The sequence below is a fragment of the Plectropomus leopardus genome, chromosome 23 (genome assembly GCF_026936395.1).
Source record: "Plectropomus leopardus strain MGB_pleo_1.0 chromosome 23, ASM2693639v1, whole genome shotgun sequence".
Classification (NCBI taxonomy): domain Eukaryota; kingdom Metazoa; phylum Chordata; class Actinopteri; order Perciformes; family Serranidae; genus Plectropomus; species Plectropomus leopardus.
This window is the reverse complement of record NC_142198.1, coordinates 22,522,501-22,549,610: the sequence shown is the minus strand read 5'-3', so window position 1 is coordinate 22,549,610 and position 27,110 is coordinate 22,522,501. Positions and strand designations below refer to the sequence as shown.

Below are 27,110 nucleotides of genomic sequence, written 5' to 3'. Positions count from 1 at the left end.
AAATAATATAAAATAAACATAATAATAATAATAATAATAATAATAATAATAAATTAAAAGAAAAAAACCCCAAAATGACCTAACGAGTGATGGAAAAAAATGTGTATTCATTTATTTATTTATTTATTTTTTGCATTTTAGTATTCAATTAAATGATTTATTTATTTACTTATCTTACTTATTTGCGCAACCTAATTTTAGGTTAAAAAAATGTTTTTAAAAATCTTTTTATTTTTTTATCCCTGTTTTTTAAACTATTACTTAAGTTTTTTTGGTCACATTTTACTTTTTGTAATTTTTTTTTATTCTACAGGTGGTTCACACAGGTGGGACTCATGACGACATTTATTTATTTCCTCGTCGTTTATTTGACAGGGCGCGTGCACAGCACCGCTGTTGAGCCACAGTTAGCTGTGAAGCTAATTTACGTCATTCGGGGCTTCCGGTCCGCATTCACGGCGAACGGAGGAAGTAAAATAAATTAGGAATAAAATTTATAAAGTATTAAACGAAGGAGCCTCTGGAGTAATTTAAACAGGATGGTGACGATGTGGATTTGACGTCGGCTGCCGTTTTTGTCGTTTTCTGACGGAGGAAAAACGGTGAGTCATCAGCTGTTCGCTGGTTTTCGTGTGTCTCTGTGTGTTCGGCTGATGCTTGTTTAGCGACGTAACGTCGGCACTGTTTGTGTCAGCGACTACTCGCTTTTAAATGTCGGTAATTAGCGCGGTAGCTAGGCTAACAGCTAACGTTAGCATGGTGCTAATTAGCACCGTTTGTCATTGTCACGTGACCCTCGATTTTTATTTTTTTTTTGTGGAATTCTGACGTCGCGTTCCATCCGGCGTTCCTTCCGCTAACTTCAAAAGTTACAACGTTATTTTGTATTATATATATTCATATATACATATATATATATATATATATATATATATATATATATATATATATATATATATATATATATATTTTTTATAATCATGCAGCAACTTGTTGCATCTTCACGGGGATTTCAAGCGATTTTACTGTCGCCTAAATTCACTGACTATTTTCTCCGGATAAAATTAGCAATTAATTCCGTAATATCTGCAGCGTGAGAATCTTGTACTTTACTTGAATATTTCTATTGTAACGTTTGTTTGTTTTTTTATATATTGTATGCTTATATGATATTTGTATGCTTGTAAACATTTGCAGAAAAAACAAAAACTCAATATTTATAGGCCTATATGACCATAGTGTCTATAAGAATAATAATAATTATTATTGTTATTATTATACATATTTTACACTGATAAGACTCAGAAATATATTTTTCTTATCTTAACTTCTTTTATTGCGTATATATACCCCTAGATAATTTTCTTGTTGTCTATAACCTTCTTATTTATTTTTTTATTTTGCAATATGCAGGCAGTTTCTCACCATGTTGCTCACTGCTTTTTTCCCTATATTTTCAAAATAAATTAAAACCAATTTTCTGAGGTTTCAGGATTTTAGATGCTTATGAAAGATGAATGAAAGCAGCACATGAAAACTGAAAACTGATTTGAATGGCGATGAGGATGACACCCAAATTATGTTACAGTACTTTTAATCCTAACATGCAGAATGTGATGGAAATTAAATGAACACAGATTTGTACCACTGAAATTTGTCAAAAAATAATAAAATAAAACAAAAAAAAGCATTTTTTAAAAGGAATAGTTTGCATAGTCAAGTCCTTTCCTGGAAGAATAAATCTTAAAAATATGTGTTTATCTCTTTAACGTTGACAGATCAAATAACTCGATGTCCCGCTGGGAGGAGACACCGAGGTGGAGCTGCAGACAGGTAAGACAAACAAAAAAAAGTTTGCTTGATTTTTACTGATTGTGTCGACCACGGGAAATCCAACGTGAGCAGCAGTTTTGGGTTGTGAGCTGTGTCGTTGACTTGATTGGATAAAGAACGTGATTGGACGATATCAGGCGTAATTGCTCTGTCCTCTCCATCTGATTGGTCAGCTCCGGAGTACCGTTATATGCTCCTCATGTCCTTTCTCTCCTGCCGTACATTAGACAGTTACCGCAGTAACACCCTGAAGAACCGGAGGTCACAGAGCAGGAGTTAGGACGCTGCCTCAAATGGCGTGGGGATTGTGGAAGCAGCTGATTGGTCAGTTGATCAGTTTGGGGGCGGGGTGTCACCCTCCAGAGTGTCAGAGATCATCGGGCAGAGCTGAGAGAACGACGGACGCTCCTCCGGCCTCTGAAACGGACAGAAATAACACAGGCTGTGAATTTAGATGTGATTATTTTAAGCCGTTCTGAATGTGGCGTCACAAACCGTGGCAGGCGTTTGTTTTCCGTCACAGGTAGAAATGTGCAGTTAATATTTAAAAGTGTCTTTGAGTTATTTTTTTTTTTCATCTAAAAACATAGTGACATCATGACAAAAAAATGTCCTTTTAAGGGTTGAAATTCTTAAAATGAATGAATGTTTGATATTTATAATTAGGTCTATAATTATTGTTGGTTAGAAAAAATGAACTCCATGAAAGGAGAAAATCATATTAATGTATAATATTTAATGCCTGATTTTGAAAAGCGCCTCTCGGGCACAGAGCGATACGAGAGTGTGTAATATTAAAGCGGGTTAATAATGTGGTAAATACTTTTGCTCCAGAACTGGAGTGGAAAAAAACAGCTGACTAAAAGCAGCTATAATCAATATTTTTATGTTGTCTGTGGATCAAATTGCAACCAGCCCAATCAATAATTGCTCAGCATTAATCAAATCAGCTTAAAATCAAAACTGGAAAATGAAATGACAAAAGAAAGTCAGTTTTGTTGTAAGTGATTGACAGTTTGTTCACCATAATAAATGGTATTTCATACGGTATATTTAGAATAATAACCGACTGTTTCTCACCTCGTGCCAACACAGCTGCATGATGTCATAGATGGTGGGCGTGGCCATTTTTGGCCTGAAGAGGCGGTGACCCTTGATTACCATGGTAACCACCTCGTGGTTCTGATTCTGTTCAAACGGCATGCGGCCCTCGGTGAAAACCTCCCACATCAACACACCTGGATGGAGCGGATCCAGTGTTAGTTTGTAGTTTTTAAAAAATATAAGAGGCAGAAAAAGATGTGATGTTTGTATTTTCTTTTCATTTATTAACGTTAACCCTTTAAATCCGAGGGCGCTTTTCACTTTTCTTGTGCCGCTTTCTGATGCCTTTCACAAACTGGTATGAATCATTTCAAAAACGTAGGAAAAGGACAATGAGAAACTTGGTAAGAAATTCTCATCAGTTTGCAAAAAAACATAAATTATTTTTTAAAAGCTAGGGAAAAATGTAATCATAGTTACATTGCATTTTTGCATTTTTCTGGTAATTTTATTGTATTTTTTTACTAGGAAAGACCACATTTATAATGATTATAATTACTTATGTTCCAGAATTTCTCTAGTTTTTTTTATTTTTTTTTCAAGTAATTGCCTTTTTTAAAATTAATTAAAAAAATAATATATAATAATATTTTTCAGTTGATTTTCTTGTTCTTTTTTTCTAATTCTTTGCTAGTTTTTGGGTCTTCTATTGTTGCTCATTGTGTTTGTCCCATGTTTTTGAACAAAAAAAATTTCTCAGGTTTCAAAGGGTTAAAATGTGCGTACCAAAGGACCAGACGTCTGACTTGCTGCTGTATTTGCAGAAGTTAAAGACTTCAGGAGGCGACCACTTCACTGGGAATTTAGCTCCTGATGAACTGGTATACTGGTCGTCTAACACGTATCTGCAAAATATATATATTAAAGTTTCAGTGCAAATTTTGTACCTGCTGAATTGTTTAAACATGAAAATGTGTTCAGATTGAATTCGTACCTGGCCATGCCGAAGTCGGACACCTTCACCACCAGAGAGTCATTCACAAGACAGTTTCTGGCAGCCTGCAGAGGAGATGAGAGCAGCGAGAAAAATAAAAATAAAAATATTGTGGTTCAGAGGCACAAAGTCTTAATGTATTAAGCAATGCTAAATTTGCTGTGCTTTTAACTGTACTTTTTTTTTTAACCTCATTCTTGTGAACACGGTGTCAAAAAACAGTGAACATGTAACAACAAATAAGCAGTGAAAAAAATAGTAGTAATTTTATGAGGAATCAACTGTGTTCACAGTTATGACAATTAAGTAAATAACACTCTCAAATTCCTTTTAAATAATTTGTTGGACCAATTTAAATTTTGACTAATAATCAACTTAAAAATTGTATGTTTATAATCATTGTAATGAAATACTTAATAACAAAAATCATAAATAAGTTTTTTAAGTTGATAACCCATACAAGTTAATTTGTTCCAGCTAAGTTTTCAGCATTATCTAAAAGAAATTCTAAATAGAAATGTTTTTATTAAGGAAATCTCTCTTCAAATTTGGCACAAACGTCCACTTAGTTTCAAGGATGAACTGATGAGATTTTAGTGGTCAAAGGTCACTGTGACCATGCATACGTGTCGTTCTCATGAACACGATATATAAAGAACGCCTTGAGGGATTTTTTTAAAATTTGACACAAACGCCCATTTGGACTCGATTAGATTTTAAAGGTCAGCTTGTAAATTTAAGGTGCATTTTGACTGGTTCTGCAGGGGGGGTAAACTTTTCTTGTGCAAAAGTGGCAAAAGAGTCCAGTTGGGATCTAAAAAGCAGACTGGAGAGTCAGAGTAATCTGCAGTTACCAGATCTCTGTGGATGAAGCCGTTGGCCTCCAGGTGCTCCATGCCCTCGCTGACGTCCAGGCAGATGCTCAGCAGGGACCCCAGGCTGAAGCTGCCCCGCCGCTGCCGGAGGAAGTTGAGCAGACAGCCGTGCTCCATGAACTCTGTGACGATGTAAATGGGCTTCTGTTGACTGCACACTCCGTACAGCTGCACCAGTTTGGGATGAGACAGTCTCCTGCAGAAGAGACAATAAACAAATTTAATTGGCTGGCGCCTATCATCTGACTTAGATCTGATACGGACCAGGGGAATCCGACTGTTTAAGCATCACGGTGCTTTCTGGGACGAGCATCTGCTGGATGATGGGCATGTACAGCAATGAATAGCACTCCACTGCTGAGCATGTGCTGGATTTAGGCATGCTCGGTATGAGTGCACAGTCGTTGGGTGTCTTTGTATCTATACATCTATGCATACATACATACATACATACTTACATACATACATACATACTTACATACGTACGTACATACATCGTGGTCTGACTGAAGGGTTTTAATGTTTTCTGGCTCTTTTGTTCTCCACACAGACTGTTCACCTTCATGCAGCCAAAGGACCAAAACAAAGGGGGTTAGCGCCGCACAACGATACTGTCATATGCCGTATACCACAATGAAAATCCATAAAGGTATGAAGAAATAGATACCGCCCAAAAAGCCTACATGCATACCAAAATCTTGTCCTGTTGCTGACAGATTCTGTCTTCATATGCAGATATGTTTATAGAGATTACCACTTAGTTTGCTGCTTTACTTTGCAAAAATGTGACGAGAAATATTGATTTTCTGTTGATTACAGGCCACCATAGTGCAGAGAAAAGGAGGGCTGGAGTGCATGTTGCTGCAGTGAATGAAAGACTCCAGCAGAGGGCAACAGAGGTCAAAGGTATGCCACTTCGGGTCATTGGGCCTCGTTCACCAAACGTTATTATAGAGAAACTCTTAAAACCTACTAATGCAATTTTTTTTAGCATGCAGGCCAAGTCTGGCCCCTGATAGGGGGGCTGATAGGTTTTTGTACTTTTAGTATAAATCAGGTGCCAGAGGGCATAAAACAGCATAGAAATAGAGCTTGTTTATCAAGAAAAGAAGATTCCCCACATCCCCCTAAAGCTAAAGAAATCCAAAAAACAATCTTAAAGTCCTGGAAACCTAAAATCCCAGAAATGTCCTAAAATCCTACAAAAGTCTTTAAAACGTCCTAAAATCCTTGAAACATCCTATAATCCAAGAAATGTTTGAAAAATGCTCTAAAATCCTAGAAATATGCTACAATCCAAAAAATATCCTGGTATCTGAGAGACTTGGTAAAATCTTAGAAACATCTGAAAATCATTGAAATTGTTCTTAAATCCTAGAAACATCCATAAATCCTGGAAAATTCTTAAATTCCTAGAAATGTGCCAAGATCATTGAAACATCCTAAAATCCTAAAAAATATCCTAGAAACATGTATGGGGCTGCTGTGACTGGCCCCTGGCCTCCTGTCATTTTGCAAAATTGGCCCCCAACCACAACAAGCTGAGTCTCCCTGCTGACACTCAGACCCTGATCCCTCCTCCCTCCTTACATCATGACTTTGGCCTCCTCGATGAAGTCCTCCTCGTACATGGCTCCCTCTCTGATGGCCTTGATGGCGACTCGGTGCTGAGCTCTCCACTTGCCGAGTCTCACCACGCCAAACTGACCGCTGCCGAGCTCCTTCATGAAGGTCAGCTCGCTGGGGTTGATCTCCCACTTCTCTGCAGGAACGTGACAAGAGAGGAGGAAGTTAAGAAGAAAGTAAAGACAGAGATGTTTAAAAACCGAGCAGAGGTCTGTCAGGACTCACCGTAGCTGAAGCCGGCGGTGGACGGAGCAGATTTCTCCTGTTTTCCTACAGGGTACCTCAACCTGGCAACAAGACCTGAGAAATGTTCCCAATAATTTAAAGGTTGGATGAGAGAGATTTTTATACCTTAACTGGCGAGCATAAAGTGTGAAGCATAACATTGTAGTAGGTACTGATTTCAAAAGGCAAATGTTGCTTATACCCAAAATAATGAAGGGGCAAAATGCCTCTAAATTCAAAGTATCTGCCCCATAAAATACAAAAACAAAGAGGGAAAAACTGATGAAAAACCTAAATCGTCAGATGATAGACAATGCGTTCAAACTCTTTTGCTCTAGTGTTACAAAGATTATACTACTACTAAATACTCGAGTTAACATCCAGCTGCAGAGCTGCAGAGCTGCAGAGCCTCAGAGCCTCAGAGCCGCAGAGCTGCAGAGCTGCAGAGCTGCAGAGCCTCAGAGCTGCAGAGCCTCAGAGCCTCAGAGCCTCAGAGCCGCAGAGCTGCAGAGCTGCAGAGCTGCAGAGCCTCAGAGCTGCAGAGCCGCAGAGCCGCAGAGCCGCAGAGCCTCAGAGCTGCAGAGCCTCAGAGCTGCAGAGCCTCAGAGCCGCAGAGCTGCAGAGCTGCAGAGCTGCAGAGCTGCAGAGCCGCAGAGCCGCAGAGCCTCAGAGCTGCAGAGCTGCAGAGCTGGTTCAGGAAGCGCCGGGTCTGTATGGGTGGATGACGGGTTGTCTACCTGCTGCGTTGTGTCTGTGGTACTCGATGAGGTCGGGGATGGAGCTGAACAGGTGTTTCTCAGCCAGGTAGAACTGTGGAGGCGAGCTCTGCGTCTTCTTGATGTGGTAATGTTTTATAACTGCTCCTCCATCCCTGGAAACACAACAACAACACGCTGTAACCGTGCAGCGTACATCCAGCTTGTTCAGACCTTTATGACTAAAAACACAGGAACTGACCTTAATAATGCCACAACAAATTGATTTTAATAATCTCTATTGAGTCTGCAGTTTAGTTAATTTAATCCAGTTCAGTTCTAATGGCAGGAAAGGATTATTTGATGATGTTGAGGCCATACCACAGATTTTGCATGTTTAAATTAATTGATCACAAAATATACTAATACATGCAGATCAGGTTGCTGTGATTGAAATTTCTCTTTATTTTTGCAGCTTTTGCTTTACGTCCATTTCTGGGCACTAGATGATAAATTGGTGATCCACCTCCGTCAATATCAGGTCTGCAGTGTCAGTTAATGCAGTGAAAACCTCTCACATTATTCTGCAAAATTAAAGTAGGATTGACAAAAAGTATTGTGTATTTCATGTCCACATTATACAGACAATACATTTCTTAGTTTTCAAATTTTAAAGCAATAAAAGTCTTCCTGCAAAGCATGAAAAATATACATAAAAGAAATCAACAACGTCGTAGTTTCTAAGATAAAACTTGCAGAAAAAAACTCAGGTGTTCCTTTGAGGTCTGTGTGCTTGTTTTTCGGTGAGTTTACCCTGCAGCAGATTTGGCGTAGAGCGAGACGGTGTAGGTTCCTGCAGTGCTGGAGTCTCTGACGATGAAGGCTCCTTCTTTGTCCTGCAGGCAGCGACACAGAGACAAAACACGGAGACGCTACATCAGATTTTAACTTTTGTATCTTATCTTATCTAAACACATAAAATAAAGAGAGCAGCACTCCAAGCTCAATTGTACCGTTTATCAATGTTTTGGAAAGTTTTGCGTGAGAAAAACAATAAGAGAAGAATTTATCCAGTGTCGAGTCGAGGGAGTGAAAGAGGGACCAAAAGACAATAAAAACAGAAAAGGACAAAAGAAAATATATAAGGAAGGAGGACGTAGAGAACCAAAGAAGATAACGAAAATAAAGTCACCTCTTTCCTCAGCAGCTCCTCTGCTTTGTTCCTGTTGACTTGTTTACTGTACCAACTAGAACAAACAAACAAATAAACATCCCCATAAAATTAACATCTTACTGGTTGTCTTAAGTTCTCATTATCCTTTTTTTAAATGGTTAAACTGTAAAATTTCCCTCCTTCGTTACACATCGTTCTCGCAAGTTTGTGACTGCAAAAAAGATGCTGTCAAATGCTGTTAAGCAACATAAAAAAAAACATGATTAATTGCTGAATTTCAATAGTTGATTACAATTAATTAAAATTTAGTGGCCCTAGCTAGTATATAGATGTATATGTAATATTGGCCAATAAATCAATATTGACATTTTTTTACTCACTAATATCGTTGTTAACATCAGCCTCAAAAACTGAGGATCGGTTGTGCTGTCGTATTATTAGCTGGTGTGAGAGAAAATAGAAATGATGGACAAACTCACGCAAACTGCACCAGGTTTCCAGATTTCTTCTCCGTTACATAGTTACTGGGGATGTATCCTTCCTCACTGTGAAACACACACACACACACACACACACACGCACCAGTTACTAAAACACATGAACACACATCAGGAAGTGAGGTCGTCCAAACCGACACAGACTCATTAATGACTTTAATGTGATGGTAATCGATGGCTCGCTCACCCGTACTTGTTGCGCGCTTTGTACCAGTTGACGTCGCACTTTTCGAGGATGACGTACTCGTCTCCTCTCAGCAGACTCAGGTCGTGCGGCTCGGTGCCCGGGAAGTCATACAGCGCCACCACCACCTCCTTGTCCTCGCCATCCTCGTCATCATCATCCTCATCACCTTCATCGTCACCTGGAGGGAGGGGAGGAGGGGGCCGCCGCTGCTCCAGGAGGAAAAATGACAAAATGCTTTCAAAGACTTTGGCCAATGTATTAATTTAGAAATTGTGTTGAAAGTGTTAGTGTGTGTGTGTAAGAGTGTGTGTGAGAGTGTGTGTAAGAGTGTGTGTGTGTGTGTGTGGTTTGTGGTTACCCTCTCGTTGTTGCGCTCCTCACCAGGAATCGGGGGTAAAGGTTTTCTGGAAACTGTAAAAGAGGAACAGAAACTGTTAATGAAGCAGAAAGTTTTAAACATGAACTGTTGAGCCGTCTCTGCTGCTCAGTGATCTGTGACCTCTGACCTCTCAGGGATGCTTTTAAAATATTAGTGATCAATAACTGAAGCTTATCAATTTGTTGCAGCAAGTCAGTCTCAATTCATCAGCTTAAATTTAACGTTACCATCTTGATTTCCTGTTTTTGTTTTGGCACTCAGTGAATCAAGTGTTTCATATTCTACACTGCAAAAAATATCAGTTAGGACCCACATGTACTATTTCTATTTTTAAACATCAACATTTTGCTGTTTTTTTGCATGTTTTGGTACATTTACTACAAATCAAGTAAGTTTATATTACTGCTGAATAAATATGGAAGTACCTTTGTGCCCAAAAATCCTCAAGTACTTAATTCGTGTACAGGTTTGATGAGCTTTACACAAGTATTTCTTCTTTACCTGCTACAATTCAGCAGATTCTTTTTATTTGGCACAAACATCCATTTGGACTCAATGATGAACTGAACTGAGTTTAGTGGTCAAAGGTCACTGTGAGTCCATCTGTGTCATTCTTGTAAATGTGACATCTCAGGAACAAATTTGAGCGAATTTCTTAAAATTTGGCACAAACGTCTACTTAGACTCAAGAATGAAATTGTTAGATTTTGGTGGTCAAAGGTCAAAGTCACTGTGACTTTGTATCCATCTCACTCTTGTTAACAAGAAATCTCAAGGCACAAAACTAGTGAATTTTCTTCAAATGTGGCACAAACGTGCATTTGGACTCTGATGATGAAGTGATTAGAATTTGGTAGTCAAAGGTCAAGGTCACTTTGTCTCTTTTTATCTGATTCTTGTGAACAGGATATCTCAAGAACAAGGGATTTTGGGAAATTTCTTCAGATTTGGCACAAACGTCAGGTTGGTCTCAAGGATAAACTTTTAAATAGATTCATCCACAGCTCAACATCCAAAAGTATGACCTTGAAAAGGCTAAAAAGAAAAATAATTACTGGATATAATGTTCATGTTGAAAATGTCAATTTGATGGATTTTTTACAGAATTATTATAACGGATATGAGGCTTGAGCACGACCAGGACCCCTAAAATACCCTTTAAGAATTAATAGTGACACACATATAAATTACTCAAAGTACTTAAAAGTAAGTATCAAACAAAACTATGAAGTTAAAAATGCTAAAACTAGTTAGAGCAGAGTTGATATTGTATTAAATGTTAAAGGGACAATTTACTCTAAAATACATGTTTTTCCTCATACCTGTCGTGTTTTTTATCAATTTGTAAAGTTCAGGTATGAGTTGCAGATATCAGCCATAGAGATAAGAGGAAAAAATATTTTTGGGGACTGTCCCTCTGCCAAAACAAAATTCAGTTCCATGGTTTAGTAGTATAATCTTTGGTTCCATTAACAGTATTTTGCTGTTTTATTACAATGTGATATTGCTGCTTTCAATTAATTCAAAATTCAAAATACTTATAATACAAGGAGTGATATTTTTGATCGAATCACTTAAAACCGGATAAAAACAGTCAATGGTTTCATACTGTCTCCAAACAGGTTATACTCCTCGCAGCCCAGAGCCTGTTTTTCCGCCTGGCGACAGCAGAGCCACGCCCCTTCCTGCCAGAACTGAGGGTGAAACTTGGTCAGGATGACGCTGTTGTCTTTAATCTCTGCGGACACAAAGTCTTCGTGTCAAAGGTACATATGTCAACACGCGTCTCTATACTAGAAAATAATTTAATTCATTTTCCTCTTCGACATCCAGCCTCATTTCTGCTGCTCACCTGAAAAAAAGAGCATGTTGAACACACAAAAGGTTTTAATACTTCAGTAGGTACATGTAACAAGTTAACATTTACACTGCAAATAGACAAGTGTTGTTTTTACTTATAATAATGAAGTAAATGTTGATTGCACAATTTAACGGATATAGAATAATGACATCATCTGTTTAGATAAGTCTCACGTTTCTCGAATTTTAGGACATTTGTTGGATTTTAGCATATATCAAGGATTTAAGGACATCTCTAGGATTTTCGGACGTTTTTTGGAATTTTAGGACGTTTCTTGGATTTTGGCATATATCGAGGATTTAAGGACATCTCTAGGATTTCGGATGTTTCTAGGATTTTAGGGCGTTTGATTCAAGGACATATGGGCTTTTGGGTTTGGTCAGTCATTTATCAACTGCTCCCAATTTAAGGACGTTTGTAGAATTTTAGGACGTTTCTTGGATTTTAGCACATTTCTAGGATTTTAGGGTGTTTCTAGGATTTTAGGGCATTTCTAGAATTTTCCGATATTTCTAGAGTTTTTGGACATTACTGGGATTTTAGCACGTTTCAACGATTTTAGGATGTTTGAAGGATTTCTGGACATTTCTAGGATTTTAGGACATTAGGGTCTGAGCTAGAACCTTTATTGGGGGGTTTGGGGGATCCTCCAGTGGCTCTTTTTTTGATGAACAAGCTCTATTTTGATGCTGTTTTATGCTCTCTGACACCTTATTGATACTAAAAGTACAAAAACAATTTCCAGTGTGAATCACATTATTTTTATTGTGAATTAAAAAATTGTTGGAGGGCCACCTGGCACCCTATCAGGGCCAGATTTGGCCTGCGGGCCATAAGTTGAGTATCACTTCTGTACTGTGACACAGCTATAATTTTCTAACAAAAAGTAAACATTAGTTTGATTAAATTTTTTTTTGTAAGTAACTAAAACTGTCTAAAAGTGAACGTAACTAAAGTGAAGGACATCTTCACACCTCAGACTTCAAAGCAGCACCTGACCTCATTTTACCTGCCAGTCCGGCAGGTGAGACGTCACACACAGATACAGTGCGGGTGGAAACAGTGGGGGCTGCTGGGAAACTTTGCCCCACGTGTGAATACGAGTCTCAGATGTGTGGTTTTAACGTGTGAAAACATCTTCGCAGCAGCTCAGACTATAAACTGTGTGATCTGTCAGGTTAACACCTGCACTCACTCCTCTGCCGTTTGCTCCAGTAACTCTACAGAGTAAAGTAGAGTAGAGTAGAGTAAAGTAGAGTAGAGTAAACTAAAGTGAAGTAAAGTAGAGTAAAGACTGACCCTCTTTGAGGCTCTGGACCCACAGACTTCTGCTGTCGTGACTCGGAGCGAACACGTAGAGAGTGTTGTTGTCGTACACCACCTGAACACAAACACAAGAAACACTGCGGTGAATGAGTTTGTGAGTTAACCCTTTGAAACCTGGACCGACATCATTTTTCCTGAGCTGCTCTCAAATGTCTTTCTCAAGTATTTAAAGCTCTGAACTCGAATTGGTTTGAATTCTTTCAAAAACATGGGGAGGGGAAAGCAATGAACAACTTGGTGAGAAATATTCAACAAATTGCAAGAAATTAGTGGATTTTAAATATTTTAAATATTTTTTGAAAAAAATGTCTAGAGAAAAAACAGTCGGGAAAAAATCTATTTATAATCATCATGATTAAATATTTAAAATTATTTTACAAAATTGTTGTAATTTTAACAACACTTTTTACAGCACTTTTTCCTGATAGTATTTTTTTTGTTTTGGTTTCTTGTTGCTTTTTTTTTTTTTTTGCATTTTTTTTTTCGGTCATTTTCTTGTACTTTTTACTAATTTCTTGATCATTTTTGGGTCATTTCTTTTATTGTGGCTCATTGTCTCCTTCCCATGTTTTTGAAAGAAATCTAGGCAATTTGCTCAGGTTTCAAAGGGTTAAGTGCAGCATGTAACGTTTCAAAGGGATAGTTTAGATCTTTAAACCTTTAATCCAGATTATATAAACCACTTTATTTAACCACACCTGAAATGTACGTCAAATATAAAGCAGGAAACTGGCCTGTAAACTCTAACAGAGGTTGCGTAATAATTTATCTGTTTACTTTCTTTTTCCAGATACGTTTGTGTAACCTGGAGGTTTGTGATTGCTCGAGTCTTTTTACGTCTTTTTACTGATTGTTAGTGATAGAGGTCAAAGGTCAGAGGAGAGCAGAGCAGCTGTGGTTATATATTGTTTTTACCTGAAAGGGGTATTTGTTCTGGCAGGGAATGACTCCTCCTCCGTTCTTGACGATTTCGGCGCATCTGATGCGGCTCAGCTCGATCGAACCTCTTCTGAACTTCTTCTGTTGATAGAAAAAACAGCTGCGTTTGATTAATTTATTTTTTCCAAAAATTATACAGGGTTCATACATTCATAACAAACCTGGAAAAGTCATGCAGTTTGCAATTTAGGAGTTTTGGAAAGTTAAATATACCCTGATTTAAAAAAAAAATCATTATATTTTTATTCATAAACTTGTAAAGTGAAAAACTGTAGATAATAATTTTTACTTTTTTTGGCTGCGATAATGGAGTAATGTTGGTGATTTACTTTGCCAAAACTTTGCCTTGCATTTTTCTTTAATAAAATAAAATAAATTAAAAGAAAAGGGACGCCATTTTTTTCTTTAAAAATTGCAGATATTTAAAAATAGCAAAAATATTTTGAAAATATAATAATATCATATTTTTAAGCAAAAAATTTGTTGCCAAAATTCTTTATTTAAAAATCACTAAATTATAAAAAAATCCCCCTATTTCTTTCGTGAAATTTTCAGAAAAATAGTAAATTACAACATTATTCAATTTAATTAAATTAAATTAAAAGCAAAAGTGTAGTATTACATATATTAATGCTAGAGACACTGTCATAATATGTGTGCAGGAAGTTTAAAACACAACTTCTTTTATAAAATGCGAATTATTTATAACATAAATGTATTAAAACTAATGTTTAAGTGAAATGTGACGTATTAAAAGTGACCTCTGCTTTCCCTTCGTAGTACGTCAGCCGGCTTTTTGTGAGGACAAACAGTCGCTCCTTGTAGTTCAGCGGCGACGTCCGCCTCTTCTGCTGCGAACGCTTTATGAGCGTCTCCTCCAATAGCAGCTCGGCACTCATCCTGGCCCCGCCCCCACACCCTCAGCCCATTGGTGGATCGTCGTCAGCGCGCAGCAGGCTGGAAATGAGCTGAGGAGAGACGCACGCTTTTAAATTTAGACACATTTTAATACCTGCGTGCCGGCAGGAGGCATTATAGTTGAAGGTCAATGAGAACATGCATCCGATTCATGCTCATGAACGCAATTTCGTGAGTGGCTTGAAGGATTTTTTTAATATTTGGCACAAACGTTCCACTTGGACTCAAGACAAACTAATTCGAGTTTGGGTGTTATAGTTTAAAGTTCAAGGCCACTACATGTTTATCTGTTAATTCTTGTTAACACAATTTCTCAAGAACACCCTGAGGGATTTTTTTTCAAATTTCGGCACAAATGTCCACTTTGACTAAATGATGAACTGATGAGATTTTGGTTGTCAAAGGCCAAGGTTGCAGTGATCTTGAATCTTTGTCTTACTCGTAAATGCGATGTCTCTAGAAACCACAAGGGAGTTTCCTCAAATTTGGCAAAAAACATCCACTGATTAGAATTTGGAGCTCATACTTGTGAATGCAATATTTCGAGAGTGCCTTTAGGAAATTTCTTCAAATTTGGCACAAACGTTCACTTTAGTCCACAACACAAACACAATTTCCTCTTTAAATATTTTCAAGAAAAAAATCTGCAATTAAAAAATGTCATGGAAATGTCAAAGTAAAAATGTGCGTGACTCCTGTATATAGCCTATTGTTATCGGTATCTCATACGATCAGTATAATCTGAATTATCCCTTTACGTAAGATTTTGAATGCAGGTTTTTTACTAACAAAGTAATTCTGCAAACTGTAAGTATTTTTTAAAACTAAGTGAAATTTCGTAGTACTTTTATTAATTTTCATTTTTAACCCATCAACAGTGTTTTCCTACAGCACGTGAACGCAGCTGAAGGAAGGGAAAAGCTCGCGCGCTCCCTGCACAATGTACACCTGCTCACAGGTGGTTTCAGTTCATTTCAGCTTAATTATTGACATTATTAAAAACATAATTCTCTACACAAGCACAACTAACACATATATATATACGTTTATGTATTATTGAACGTTTTTTTGATGGTTAAACGGACTTCGCGGTGTTTAATTCTCACGCGGCGTCACCGTGAGACACATTTCTGTATGAAAACCGCTTTAACAGTTAACACTTTGTATTTCTCACGGTAATAATGCGCTGAGAGCAGCCGATGACGGTGAAGAGCTGCCGACTTCACTCAAACCTGCTGCTCGCGCTTTGTCGCTCACAGTCGCGCAGCTCGCGCACCAGCAGTTTCATTTATTTAGCGACTTTAATTTGAGTTTTAAATTCAAATTAGATCAAAATGTTTTTCTCACCTTCTGTCGACATCTCCCGGTCTTCAGCTGAGTCGGTAGTTTCCCATGTCGCTGTGAATCAGAGGAGCGGGATTCAGGAAATGAAGAGAGGGAGGCGGACACACAACCGACCTACACACACACGCACACACACACACACACACACACACACACACACTTCCTCGTACGCTGCTCTGCCTTCAGTGTGTGTGTTTCAGAAAGAAAGAGGTCAGTGGTGTGTAAGGTCATCTGACTACTTAAACCATCAGAAAGCAGAGCAGAAAAATATTGAAAATCTGCTGCAACATTTGTGTGTTTGTGTTTTGCTATTTCTGTGAGGACCAGCTCGAGAAAGTAAGGACTTTTTCTGTTAGGGTTTTTTTTTAAGTTATTATTACTTTGGACAGTGAAGACTTTTTCAGTTTTTTTAGGTTTTTTTTTTGTTTGTTTGTTTTTTTTACTTTTTTTTAGAAAATGAAGACTGTTTATTTCTTTTTTAATTTATTTTTTTTAGAAAGTGAAGTTTTTTTTAATTTAATTATTTACTTTAGAAAGTGAAGGCTTTATGTTTTTTCTTTTTTAATTTAATTATTTATTTTAGAAAGAAGACTTTTTCTGTTTTGTTTATATATATATAATTTTATTTTATTTTTTTATTTATTTATTTTTTTGAGACACCAAAACTTTAGGAGATTGCTGGAAAAAAACAGGATATTTTGACATTTTTTAAAGCTTTTTTGGAGAGAGAAGACCTTTTTGGTCTGTTTGGACATTTTTTGGAAAGTTATGGTTATATCGTGGGAAGTCATTATCTTGATGAAGGTCCTCACAAGTATAGAAGTACAGCCGTGTGCTGTGTGTAAACAGTGAAACTGAAAGCTTGGTGTGAAACCTCCCAGTTTAATCATAAACAGCTGACCTGTGACGGTTCAGTGAACACAGATTTTAGATAAATATTTTCCATCCAGCTGCACCATCAGTAACGCTGACTTTGCATCGCTTTGTTGACTTCAGTAGTTGTTTTATTGTAAGAAAATTTCAAAAATTGTTAAATCATCATCCCAACGAGGAGGATGAAGAGATTTTTAACACGCGGCTGCTCGTATTTATACCACACATGAATGAAAACATTGATTTTTTTAATTATTATTTTTTGTCTGTCTTCCTAGGAATTCTGGGATTTTTACAAAAACAATGATTTTCTTTTATTATTATTTATTATAAAGTTTTAGTCCCGCCTAACAAAAAATAAGAAAATGAGAACATTTTTTAAAAAACTAGGAAAAAAATATTATTTAAAAGATAATTACAATTGAATAGAAATTATTTATTAAAATTATGCCACAAAAAATTAGTACATGTATTGTTTATTTTTAGCAACTTTTTACCTTTTTCAGTTTATTTTCTTGGATTTTTGTTTGTTTTTTCCTTGTTTTGGATTCTCCGTTACAAAACTTACTTTTTGTAAATATTTGGCTGATATTTGGACCATATCTTTAGTAGCTGATGGCCTTCTTCCCATACTTTTGAAAGAAATCAGGCCAGTCTGCTCTGGTTTCAAAGGGTTAACGGGAGTCCAGAGCGTTACCACACTGTGCTGAGCTGCTGTATAAAAACAAAACTAAAGAAAAAGAAGTGATGTTGCCGTCCTGGTTTCCTCTGAACTTTGTAAACAGTGACGGACGTCACTTTTTTAACAACTAATTAATGTTGTAACACGACAGATGATTGTTTACGGTTTCTGTTTGTATTAGACATGAATGTAAACGGTGAGGATTTTAGCACGTTTCTCGGATTCTCGGATAGGGTTTTAGGACATGTCTCGGACTTCAAGATATTTGTGGGATTTTAGGACATTTGTAATATTTTTGGGATTTTCAGACATTTCTATGATATTCAAACATATTTAGGATTTTTATGATTTTAGGACATTTCAAGGATTTTAGGACATTTTTATGATTTTAGGACATTTTTAGGATTTTAGGACATTTTTAGGATTTTAGGACGTTTTTGTGATTATAGTACATTTCTAGGATTGTAGGACATTTTTTTATGATTTTAGGACATATCTAGGATATTAGGGTGTTTCTCAGATTTTAGGACCTTTCAAGGGTTTTATAACATATTCATTATTTTAGGACATATCTAGGATTTTAGGGAGTGTCTCAAATTTTAGGACCTTTTAAGGGGTTTAGGACATTTCTAGCATTTTAGGACGTTTTTATGATTTTAGGACATTTCTAGCATTTTAGGACGTTTTTATGATTTTAGGACATTTCTAGCATTTTAGGACGTTTCTATGATTTTTGGACATTAGTGTCTTATCTGTGTCCTCTGTTGGGGGTGTGGTGGATCCTCCACTGTCACTTCTTTGATCAACAAGCTCTGTTTTGATGCTGTTTTATGCTCTCTGACACTTTATGGAGACTAAAGGGACAAAAACAGTTCTCAGTGTGAATCACTTTATTTTTTATTGTGAATTAGTACATATTTGGGGGTCCACCTGGCACCCTGTTGGGGACCCGATTAGTTCAGTCTTCTTGAACTGGCGCATTCAGAATCACTAAATTTAATGTTAATTTCCTCAGTTTGTCTTCTTCCTGGACTGATTCAGAGACGGATGCTTTGTGGTTTCACTCACGTCATTCTTTCACTTCCTCTCTGTCTCTGTCTCTGTCTCTCTCCCACCTTCTCTCTGTCTTTCTCTGTCTTTCTCTCTCTCTCTGTCAACACTGTACATTTAAAGTATTTGTTTTTAAACCCAACTTTATCAGTGCGACTGAAGCAGACAAAGACAAACATGAAATAAAATCTCTTTTCTTCTCTCATGTCTTCACTCTTTTGTCCTCTCTTCTTCTTCACCTTCTCTACTTCCTCCACCCACCTGCCTCTCTCTCGCTCTCTCTCTCTTTTCTCTGACTCTGTCACTCAGCTCTCGCAGGGTTTCCCATCACATCACATCACATCAGCGCGTCGATGCAGCCGAACGCAGCGAAATCAACGGTGACCTTAAAGACTCGAGCTGAGGAAGAAAAGCTGGAGCTGAAGAGGAGATAAACGAAGAGGAGGAGGAAGAAAAGAGAGCGGTGACCATGATTCAGTCAAGTAAGCACCGTTACCTCCAGCTTCTGCAGGTTAAACGCTTAGTAAGAACACGTATGTAAACGAGGCTGTGAGAGGAAACTTTATTCCTCTAGAAACAACAAAAACTTCAAACGAATTCAGCAAATCAAACATGCCGAGGAGAACGTGTGAGTGAGTTTTCAGCTCCGTTAAGGCGTGAAAAGTTAGAATAAACTACCACGACTCAAAGGCGAAAACGTGCGTAAAACAAGCTGCTAAAAAGAGACTAACTGCAGTCCGTTAACCCTCTGAAGCCAGAGCACATCGGTGCAATTTTGTTTTTCAAAAACGTGGAGAAAGTCAATGAACAATTTGGTAAGAGGTGCTCGAAAAAATGCAAGTATTTATTTATTTATTGATTTATTTATTTATTTATGTATTTATGTATTTATTTATTTATTGATTTATTTATTTATTTATGTATTTATGTATTTTTAAAGATAGGGGAATTTCTTACATATTTAATTATTTTGGAATTATTTTTTGATCACCTTTATAGGTAATTTTTTTCTTTATTATTGTTGTTGTTTTTATTGTTGTTGTTGTGGAAAACATGGGGCAAAAGCCAATAAGCAGTTACATAAGAGAGGCTCCAAAAACTGCAAGAATTTATTACATTTTATAAAATAATTTCAAAAGCAACAGGAATATATGTTACATATTTAAAATTATTGTATGAGATTATTATATTTATATTATATCTTTTTAACACTTTCTATAGGTTGTTTCCTTTTTTATTTATTAAAATAATAATAATAATATTAATTATTATTATTATTGTTGCTATTATTATTATTGTTATTGTTGTTCTATAAATGTTTTTATTTTTTCAGGTCAGGCCTTTGCCTTTTTTCTCATTGTCTTTTTGCCTTTTTTTTTTTTTTTTTTAAGAAATCAAGTCAATTTGATTTGGTTTTAAAAGGTTAAAACGCATTGCATGTGTATTTTTGCATTGCATTTGACGCAAAAAATATCCTCAATTTCTGAAGCATTTCCTAAAAACCTCCTAAAATACATATTCAGGTTTATACTATTTATACAGCACTTAAAAAAGCAAGACAGCTTTTTTAGGTTAATTTTTTAAGTAATTTTCTTATACTTTTTACTAATTTCTTGCTTATTTTGGGGTCATTTCTTCGTTTTTGCTCGTTGCCTTCACCAAATGTTTTTGAAAGAAAGGTGTCAGGTGTCAAAGGGTTAAAATGTCACGGTACGTGCAGTTTAATATAATTAGCAGTTCTGCAGAAAAGGAAACTATACTTTTATGTTGGAGAAAGGTACTGAGGTACATAATCTTTAACAAAAAGGGTTTTAATATATTTAATGAAGCTGATCTAGTTTAACACATTTGGAGCTAAAAGCGACGGTTTGGTTTGAGTTAGTAAGTGACTCGGTGTTTGTTGTGTTTCTGCTCTCGTATGATTGTAACGTGTGATGTTTGAGGCGTGCAGCGAGCTGCAAACAGACCGAAAGCTCCACCTGTCTGCAAACGTGTGATCTGCTGAGTGCAAAGAAACATTTACCAGCTAAAAGTTTCAGTTTTGTTTCTGTCGCTGAGCGCCGCTCACTGTCTCTCACTGATTCATCAGCACAGTGAAGTCAGAGTTTAACAGTTTAGTTCAGAAATAAATATCTGATAATCTCTGACAGGAGTCTGCAGCCACGTTAGCTGCTCTTTACTTACAGCACAGCTGAATTTTAGCTGAATGCTAACACTGTCTCCAGTTTAGTTATATTTTTATATGTTTTTTATTTGTTATATATTTAGATATTTTTTAATTTTTTAATATATTTTTATTTATTTTATATAACACTTTTAAATATTTTTATATAACTATATGACTATTTTTTAAATATATTTTAATTTATTTTATATACACTTTGAAATATTTTTATATAATATAACTATATGACTATTTTTGAATATATTTTAATTTATTTTATATACACTTTGAAATATTTTTATATAACTATAACTACATGACTACTTTTTAAAAAGCGAAGGAAAATGTCCAGTGAACTATATTCATAATTTTATATTCAAAATTATTGTACAGAATTATTATCATTTCAAAGATTTTTTAAGGTGAATTCTCATTTTTTAAATTTTTTTTTAATATTCTTTTTTTTTTTAGTTTAGGGTTTTTTTTAGGTTTTTGGCAATTTTTTAGGTAAATGTCTTCTACTTTTCACAGATTTCTTACTAACTTCTGGGTCATTTTTTCTTAAGTTACTTGTTACCTTCTTCCTTTAAAAAAATAGCCAATTTCCAAAATAAAATAATAATAATAATAATAATAAATGGTAAATAAATAATTTGATTGTATTTCCATCTCTGCTTCGCAACAGTTGTGTGATGGGAGTTAAAAGTCCGTCCCGTATAGACGCCTGTCCCAAATATAAGTCTGCTGAGCTCAGTGATTTCAGCAAATAAAAGCTCTGTCTATATATTAAAGTTTTTCTGTACTTACATGAAGTACCTTAAAGTTGCACTTAACTGCAGAACTTGAGTTAATGTACTTTTTAATTAAAAAAAAAACAAAACATGAAAATCTTGTTGATCCTCTTATAAAATCCATCCGTCCAAAAAAAAAGCCCAAATTTAAGTTTTCATTGAGTCTGTGGATGCAGGAACTCGTCAGTTCACTTTCAGAAACATGAGAGTGTGTTTTTGGGATGTTGGTTCACCACAAACCACCAACTGAGTTCATCGCTTCAAGTTTCTGTGAGGGCTTTTATTTTGACAGCGAGTCACACGACAGCCGTCGGTTTGTCTTCAAACTCGCACGAAGAGAAACAGGAAGACACGCTGCCGCTTATCTGTGCACACACACATATTTATATATAACACACACTAAGAAAATGACGCACACACGCACACACACTCACCCACAGAAACACACACACACACACACACTGACAGAGTGACAGTGTGTCAGTTCTGCAGAAAAGGAAACTATACTTCCTGACAAAGACCTCCTACTCAAAACCATAAAGAGACAACGACTCTGAGACATCGACTGTGAGACACGGTGAGACGCTGTGAGAGTCCGTCAATCAGCAGATCAATAACCTGATCTGATCGGCACAGTGACGCTCGGTTTGAACCCCTCATTGCATGTTTGGCTGCATCCCGTTTCGCTTAATGAGGGAGGAGGACGTAGAGCTTTTCCAATAATAGTGACGATGATTTTATGACTCATCGATTCATTTCTGTCTCTTTTAGGAGACACACACATACACTCTAAAGAGGCATTCAGGGGACGTATCAATACAATAAAAAATCTAATTTATTGATTTAGACAAACCTTTGTAGTTGCAGATTTATTTTTGATGAGTTGTACTGATGTAATAATGTTAAACTTAATTTTGTGCGCAATTTAAACCCAAATTTCTGAGTTGATTTAAAACAAAAATTAAAGTTTTAGTGACCTTATGGCTTTAAAATGTTTTTTTTCCATTTTCAGTTCAGGAGTTCAAGTCCCCTTGCAACAGTTGCAGCTCCTTAACTATATATATGAAATAATAATAATATTTAATAATAATACACATACATATATATTTAATTTTTAGCAATTTTTCTATCAAAATTGTATTTGTTTTTAAACACTTTTCATTTTTTTAAGTTTGGGTGTTTTTTAAAATTAATTATTTTTTTCCCTTTCTTTTAATTTTTTATTATTTATTATTAAATAAAACATGCCTTCCAAACCCCCGGGCCTGCCAAAATAAAAAAAAAGCTCAGTACAGCATCGGTAATGGCAGCCACAGCCACTGACGATTACCACGATTTAAAAAAAAAAAGCATTATATATAAACTTAAATTAATGAACGCTCAGCACCGTGTGTCGAGTTTTCTGTTTAAACGTTGTAAGATTTGCGCCAGTTTAGTGGCCACTTAAAGGTCTTGTATTATGCTTATTTTCAGGTCCATACTTGTACATTTGCATTTATTGCCCTATTTTTTGTTTCTTTATTGTTATCTATGTTTTTAAAGATGTTTTTTTCCTCCTCCAGATCACTCCATCCGCTCGGTCTTCTGCTGCTGCTGCGCCGTGCAGACCAGGTACAAACTGGGCGATTTAAAGATCCTCAAAGATCAATCTGTTCCAGTTTCCTGCATCTGACATTTTTTAAAACAGCAGTTAAATGATTTCACTTCATTCCCCAGACGGGAACTTTGATTTGGTGCTTCTCATCCTTTAAACGCTTTGAAAACTGAGCAAATTTACTCGGTTTATTTCAAGAACACAAAGAGGCAACTGTACGAGAAATAAGCCCCAAAAATTACAAGACAAAGTGAAATGATCTGAAAAAAGTGCTGAAATAACACAAATATATTTATGTAACACAATTTTAAATATATAATTGTGATATAAATATAAATAGTTCTCTTTACATTTTTTCCCTATTTTAATGAAGAATTTTCTAATTTTTTTGTGAACTTTTACTAATTTCTTGCAAATTTCAGGACATTTCACGCCCTGTTTCCATGTTTCCAAAGGAAAACATAAACTTAATATATTTTTTTAAGGGTGTGTGTGTGTGTGTGCGTGCGTGCGTGCGTATGTGAGAGAGAGACAGAAAAAAATTTTAAAATACACGCTAAAATTTCTATTGTCTGGTTGATTTCAGGGAGATCAGCACGCGCATGGAGCTGGAGGGAAGCACCTCGCTGTGTTTCCAGAGCAGACGATACCCGGGGCACGCCTGCCGGGTAAGAGTGTGTGTGTGTGTATGCGTGCGTGTATGCGTGCGTGCGTGCGTGCGTGTCTTAACGTCTCGGTGTCTCTCAGGTCGACCGGTCGAGGAGGAAGCTCCCGCTGCCGCCTCCTGATGATGAGGACGGTGAAGGTCAGGGGTTGGTGAGTGTCGTCGCCATGTACGACTTCACCGCCAAGGAGGACAGTGACCTCACACTCAGACAGGTACTCTCACACACACACACACACACACACACACTCTCACAGAGGAGCAGCCTGTGTGTGATGACGGTGTGTGTGTGTGTGTGTGTGTGTGTGTGTGTGTGTGTGTCCGCAGGGAGAAGAGTACGTCATCCTGCACAAACAGGACCAGCTGTGGTGGCGAGCGCAGGACAAACACGGGTAATTACCTTAAAACTGTTTCATACAAAAAATCTGCAGGAAGAGTTTTTATATTCTGCATTTGTGTTGGGGTTTTTGTTTGTTTTGTGTTGTTTTGATTTTATTTTTTTCCTTTTTTAAGCATAAAGCACTTTGTAATGTTGGTTTTGAAAACTGCTATAAATTAAAATGTATTATTATCATTATTATTCTTATTCTAAAATGATCTAATAGAGTTGGACAGTACCATCATCACTGATAATGATGCGATCTCTCTATTCTAAAAAACAAATTAAACAAATGAATGATTCTGTTCAAGCTGTTAATGAAAATAAAGTAAATTCAAATAATTTTTTTGCTCATATGAAGATTCTGCACTTTCAGGTTTGTGTTAAACGCAGCAGTTTGTTTTCTTTCTACTGGTTTCTATCAGGAATAAAGGCTTCATCCCGAGTAACTACGTGACGGAGAAAAACAGAATAGAGGCGAACTCGTGAGTCTTTTATTACACTTTATATTTTTTCATGTATTTTTTGTAATGTTTTTCTACTACAAAATCCAAATATTTATTATTTTTCAACACAAATCATTTAGCTTCTTTTCTTACTGTAAAGCTCGATTTTCTTTTTATTATTTTTTTATTATTATTATTTAAATTGTGTTTTTTTTAATCTTTCTGCAGGTGGTACTGCAAGAACATCACCAGGACAGAAGCTGAGCAGCTGCTGAGACAAGAAGTAACACAAATATTTATGTTCATGTACCTGTGTGTGTGTGTACATTTAGGTAGCTTTTTAAAATATATATTTGCGTTGGAGTAGCACTGAAGCGATGAATCGATTAGTGGACAAAAAAATTATAACAAATAGTATTTTTTTCTGCAGAAATGCCAAAAACATTATTTAGTTCCAGTTTCTTAAATGTGATTTTTTTTTGTCTTATGTGATAATAAACTGATTTTGGATTGTTAGTCATAAAAAAACAAGAATCACTTTGAGCTTCAGAAACTGACATTAATGAACACTGAGCAAAATGGTTTGATTTCTCCCAAAATACACAAGAAGAAGTTACAAGTTCTACCTCTTGCTGAGTTATTGCAGTTTTCCAAAGAAATCAAACCAATCTGCTGACGTTTCAAAGGTTTATTTGCATATAACAGGCAGAAAATTGATGTCCTTCCAGGCTTCAAAGGGTTAATAACAGACAGATGAGCTGTTTCTTGCAGCTGCAGCTGAGGGTGTTGAAGTAAAAGTGTTTTTTGTTGTTTTTCCAGGACAAAGAGGGCGGTTTTGTGGTGCGGGAGTCGAGTCAGAAGGGAGTCTACACCGTGTCCGTCTACACCAAAACATTAAGGTGATTCACAGCCGCCGAACCAAAGCTTCGAATCCGAAAACTAGCCAAGTTTTTGGAAAACTAAATGTACCCTGAAAGATTTGGAAAGTCATGAAATTGTGTTTGACAGTCCTGTATAACGATACATGATGTGTTAAAGGACTGTCGGAAATGTGAATTGAAAATGTGAAAATCACCTTTTTTTCCCTCAAAAATCACCCAAAAATGTTTTTAAGGAAAATGGATTCGTATTTAAATTAAGAAAAATGTCTATCAAATTTGCTTTAAAATAAATTTTAAAAATATATATTTCTTTTAAAAAAAACAAAAATGTAAATAAAAACAGAATCCAAAATTTTGTCTTTTAAAATCAATTAAAAAAAATGTAAGAAACAAAATCGCCAATAAAATAAATACAAAATACAGCCATTCAAACTTGTTTTCCCCTCCCCAAGGCTTAAATAATTATTTGACATGCATCCCCCTTTTAACACCAATCCGTCCCCTCTTATAAATAACAAAAGTTTTATTTAAATGTTGAGTTTGAATCCTGTTCTGAATTTATTGAGGGTTTTTAATGTTAAAAAAGCTATTATATAGTAATGAAAAGAACCAACAAGTACAGAGTATAGATGGTCCTTTCAGAAAATTTAAAATTTACCTAAAAGTCATGGAAAAGTCCTGGAAATGTATTGATAAAAATCTGTATAAACGCTGCAAAAATAGGATAAATATTAGCTGCAATAAACATTTTTGTGTTTGTGTTCAGCAGCAACGGAGATATCCGGCATTACCAGATCAAAATAAGTGACACGGGTCAGTTCTTCCTAGCTGAGAAACACACCTTTAAATCCATACCTGACGTCATACACTACCACGAACACAACGCAGCAGGTACACACACACACACACACACACACACACACTGTGTATGCTACAACAAAGATGACAGTGCTGCATTAATGCTTCATTTAATACTGTGTGTTTGTTTGTGTGCGCGCGTGTGTGTGTGTGTGTGTGTGTGTGTGTGTGTGTGTGTGTGTGTGTGTGTGTGCGTGCAGGCTTGGTGACCAGGTTGCGGTACGCGGTGGGTCCAATGGGAAGGTGTGTTCCCGCCACAGCAGGATTCAGCTCAGGTAAATAATAAACACGTTTTATGGTTGAACACAATATCTCAAGAAGTACTTAAGGGGATTTCTTAGAATTTGTCACAAACGTCCACTTTGACTCAAGAATCAATTGATTAGATTAGTCTTTAGGTAAAAGGTCAAGGTCACTGTGACCTTGTCTGTTTCATTATTGTGAACGCAATATCTCTAAAACAACCAAGAGGAAATTTCTCAAAGTTTGGCACGAACATTATTTTATCAGATGAACTGATAAGAATTTCTTGGCTGACGGTCAAAGGCCAAGGTTAGAATGACCTTGAATCATTCTCATTCTTATGAACGTGATCTCAAGAACACCCAGATATAATTTTCTCAACTTTAGCAAAAACATCCACTTAAACTAAACAATGTAATGGTTAGAGTTCAGTGGAGTTTCTTCAAATTTGGCACAAATGTCAACAGATGAGAATTTGGTGGTCAAAGGTCAAGGTCACTGCAACCTTGCCTCGGTCTTATTTTCATAAAGGCAATATCTCAAGATATCAGGGAGTTTTTCCAAATTT

General features: G+C 36.3%; 2 protein-coding genes across 3 annotated transcripts in view; one reads left to right on the top strand and one right to left on the bottom strand.

The window, feature by feature from the left end:
- Window positions 1–1,577: 1,577 nt before the first annotated feature.
- tec (tec protein tyrosine kinase) lies at window positions 1,578–16,078 on the bottom strand. Its single transcript, XM_042512284.2, has 18 exons — window positions 15,921–16,078; window positions 14,417–14,623; window positions 13,632–13,736; window positions 12,690–12,771; window positions 11,139–11,267; window positions 9,509–9,561; window positions 9,151–9,356; window positions 8,946–9,011; window positions 8,485–8,539; window positions 8,106–8,188; window positions 7,335–7,468; window positions 6,598–6,672; window positions 6,337–6,508; window positions 4,726–4,942; window positions 3,872–3,936; window positions 3,664–3,782; window positions 2,914–3,071; window positions 1,578–2,250 (listed from the first exon to the last, which is right to left on the bottom strand). Exons 2-18 carry the CDS (start codon window positions 14,552–14,554, stop codon window positions 2,167–2,169), a joined length of 1,941 nt encoding a protein of 646 aa, XP_042368218.1. The 5' UTR covers window positions 14,555–14,623; window positions 15,921–16,078; the 3' UTR covers window positions 1,578–2,166.
- Window positions 16,079–18,569: 2,491 nt separating this feature from the next.
- Window positions 18,570–27,110, top strand: part of txk (TXK tyrosine kinase) — a 13,637-nt gene continuing 5,096 nt past the window's right edge. Inside the window, exons 1-10 of one of the 2 annotated variants that reach the window (XM_088073439.1) lie at window positions 18,570–19,004; window positions 23,040–23,088; window positions 23,658–23,739; window positions 23,819–23,950; window positions 24,063–24,127; window positions 24,540–24,599; window positions 24,789–24,843; window positions 25,380–25,459; window positions 26,211–26,332; window positions 26,500–26,574. In XM_088073439.1, the coding sequence (XP_087929565.1) occupies window positions 18,992–19,004; window positions 23,040–23,088; window positions 23,658–23,739; window positions 23,819–23,950; window positions 24,063–24,127; window positions 24,540–24,599; window positions 24,789–24,843; window positions 25,380–25,459; window positions 26,211–26,332; window positions 26,500–26,574 (733 nt within the window). In that variant the 5' untranslated portion in view covers window positions 18,570–18,991. Of the gene's footprint in view, window positions 19,005–23,039; window positions 23,089–23,657; window positions 23,740–23,818; window positions 23,951–24,062; window positions 24,128–24,539; window positions 24,600–24,788; window positions 24,844–25,379; window positions 25,460–26,207; window positions 26,333–26,499; window positions 26,575–27,110 lie in introns of both variants that reach the window. The other variant, XM_088073438.1, reaches the window with a different exon arrangement.

Bases quoted from the DNA above. Each gene is read 5' to 3' on its own strand.
- tec (XM_042512284.2), bottom strand. From the start codon at position 14,554: ATGAGTGCCGAGCTGCTATTGGAGGAGACGCTCATAAAGCGTTCGCAG. The intron at 6,509-6,597 runs GTGAGTCCTGAC...ACGTTCCTGCAG, and splicing joins CACCGCCGGCTTCAGCTACG to AGAAGTGGGAGATCAACCCC. The intron at 3,072-3,663 runs GTACGCACATTT...CGCTCCATCCAG, and splicing joins GTCAGACGTCTGGTCCTTTG to GTGTGTTGATGTGGGAGGTT.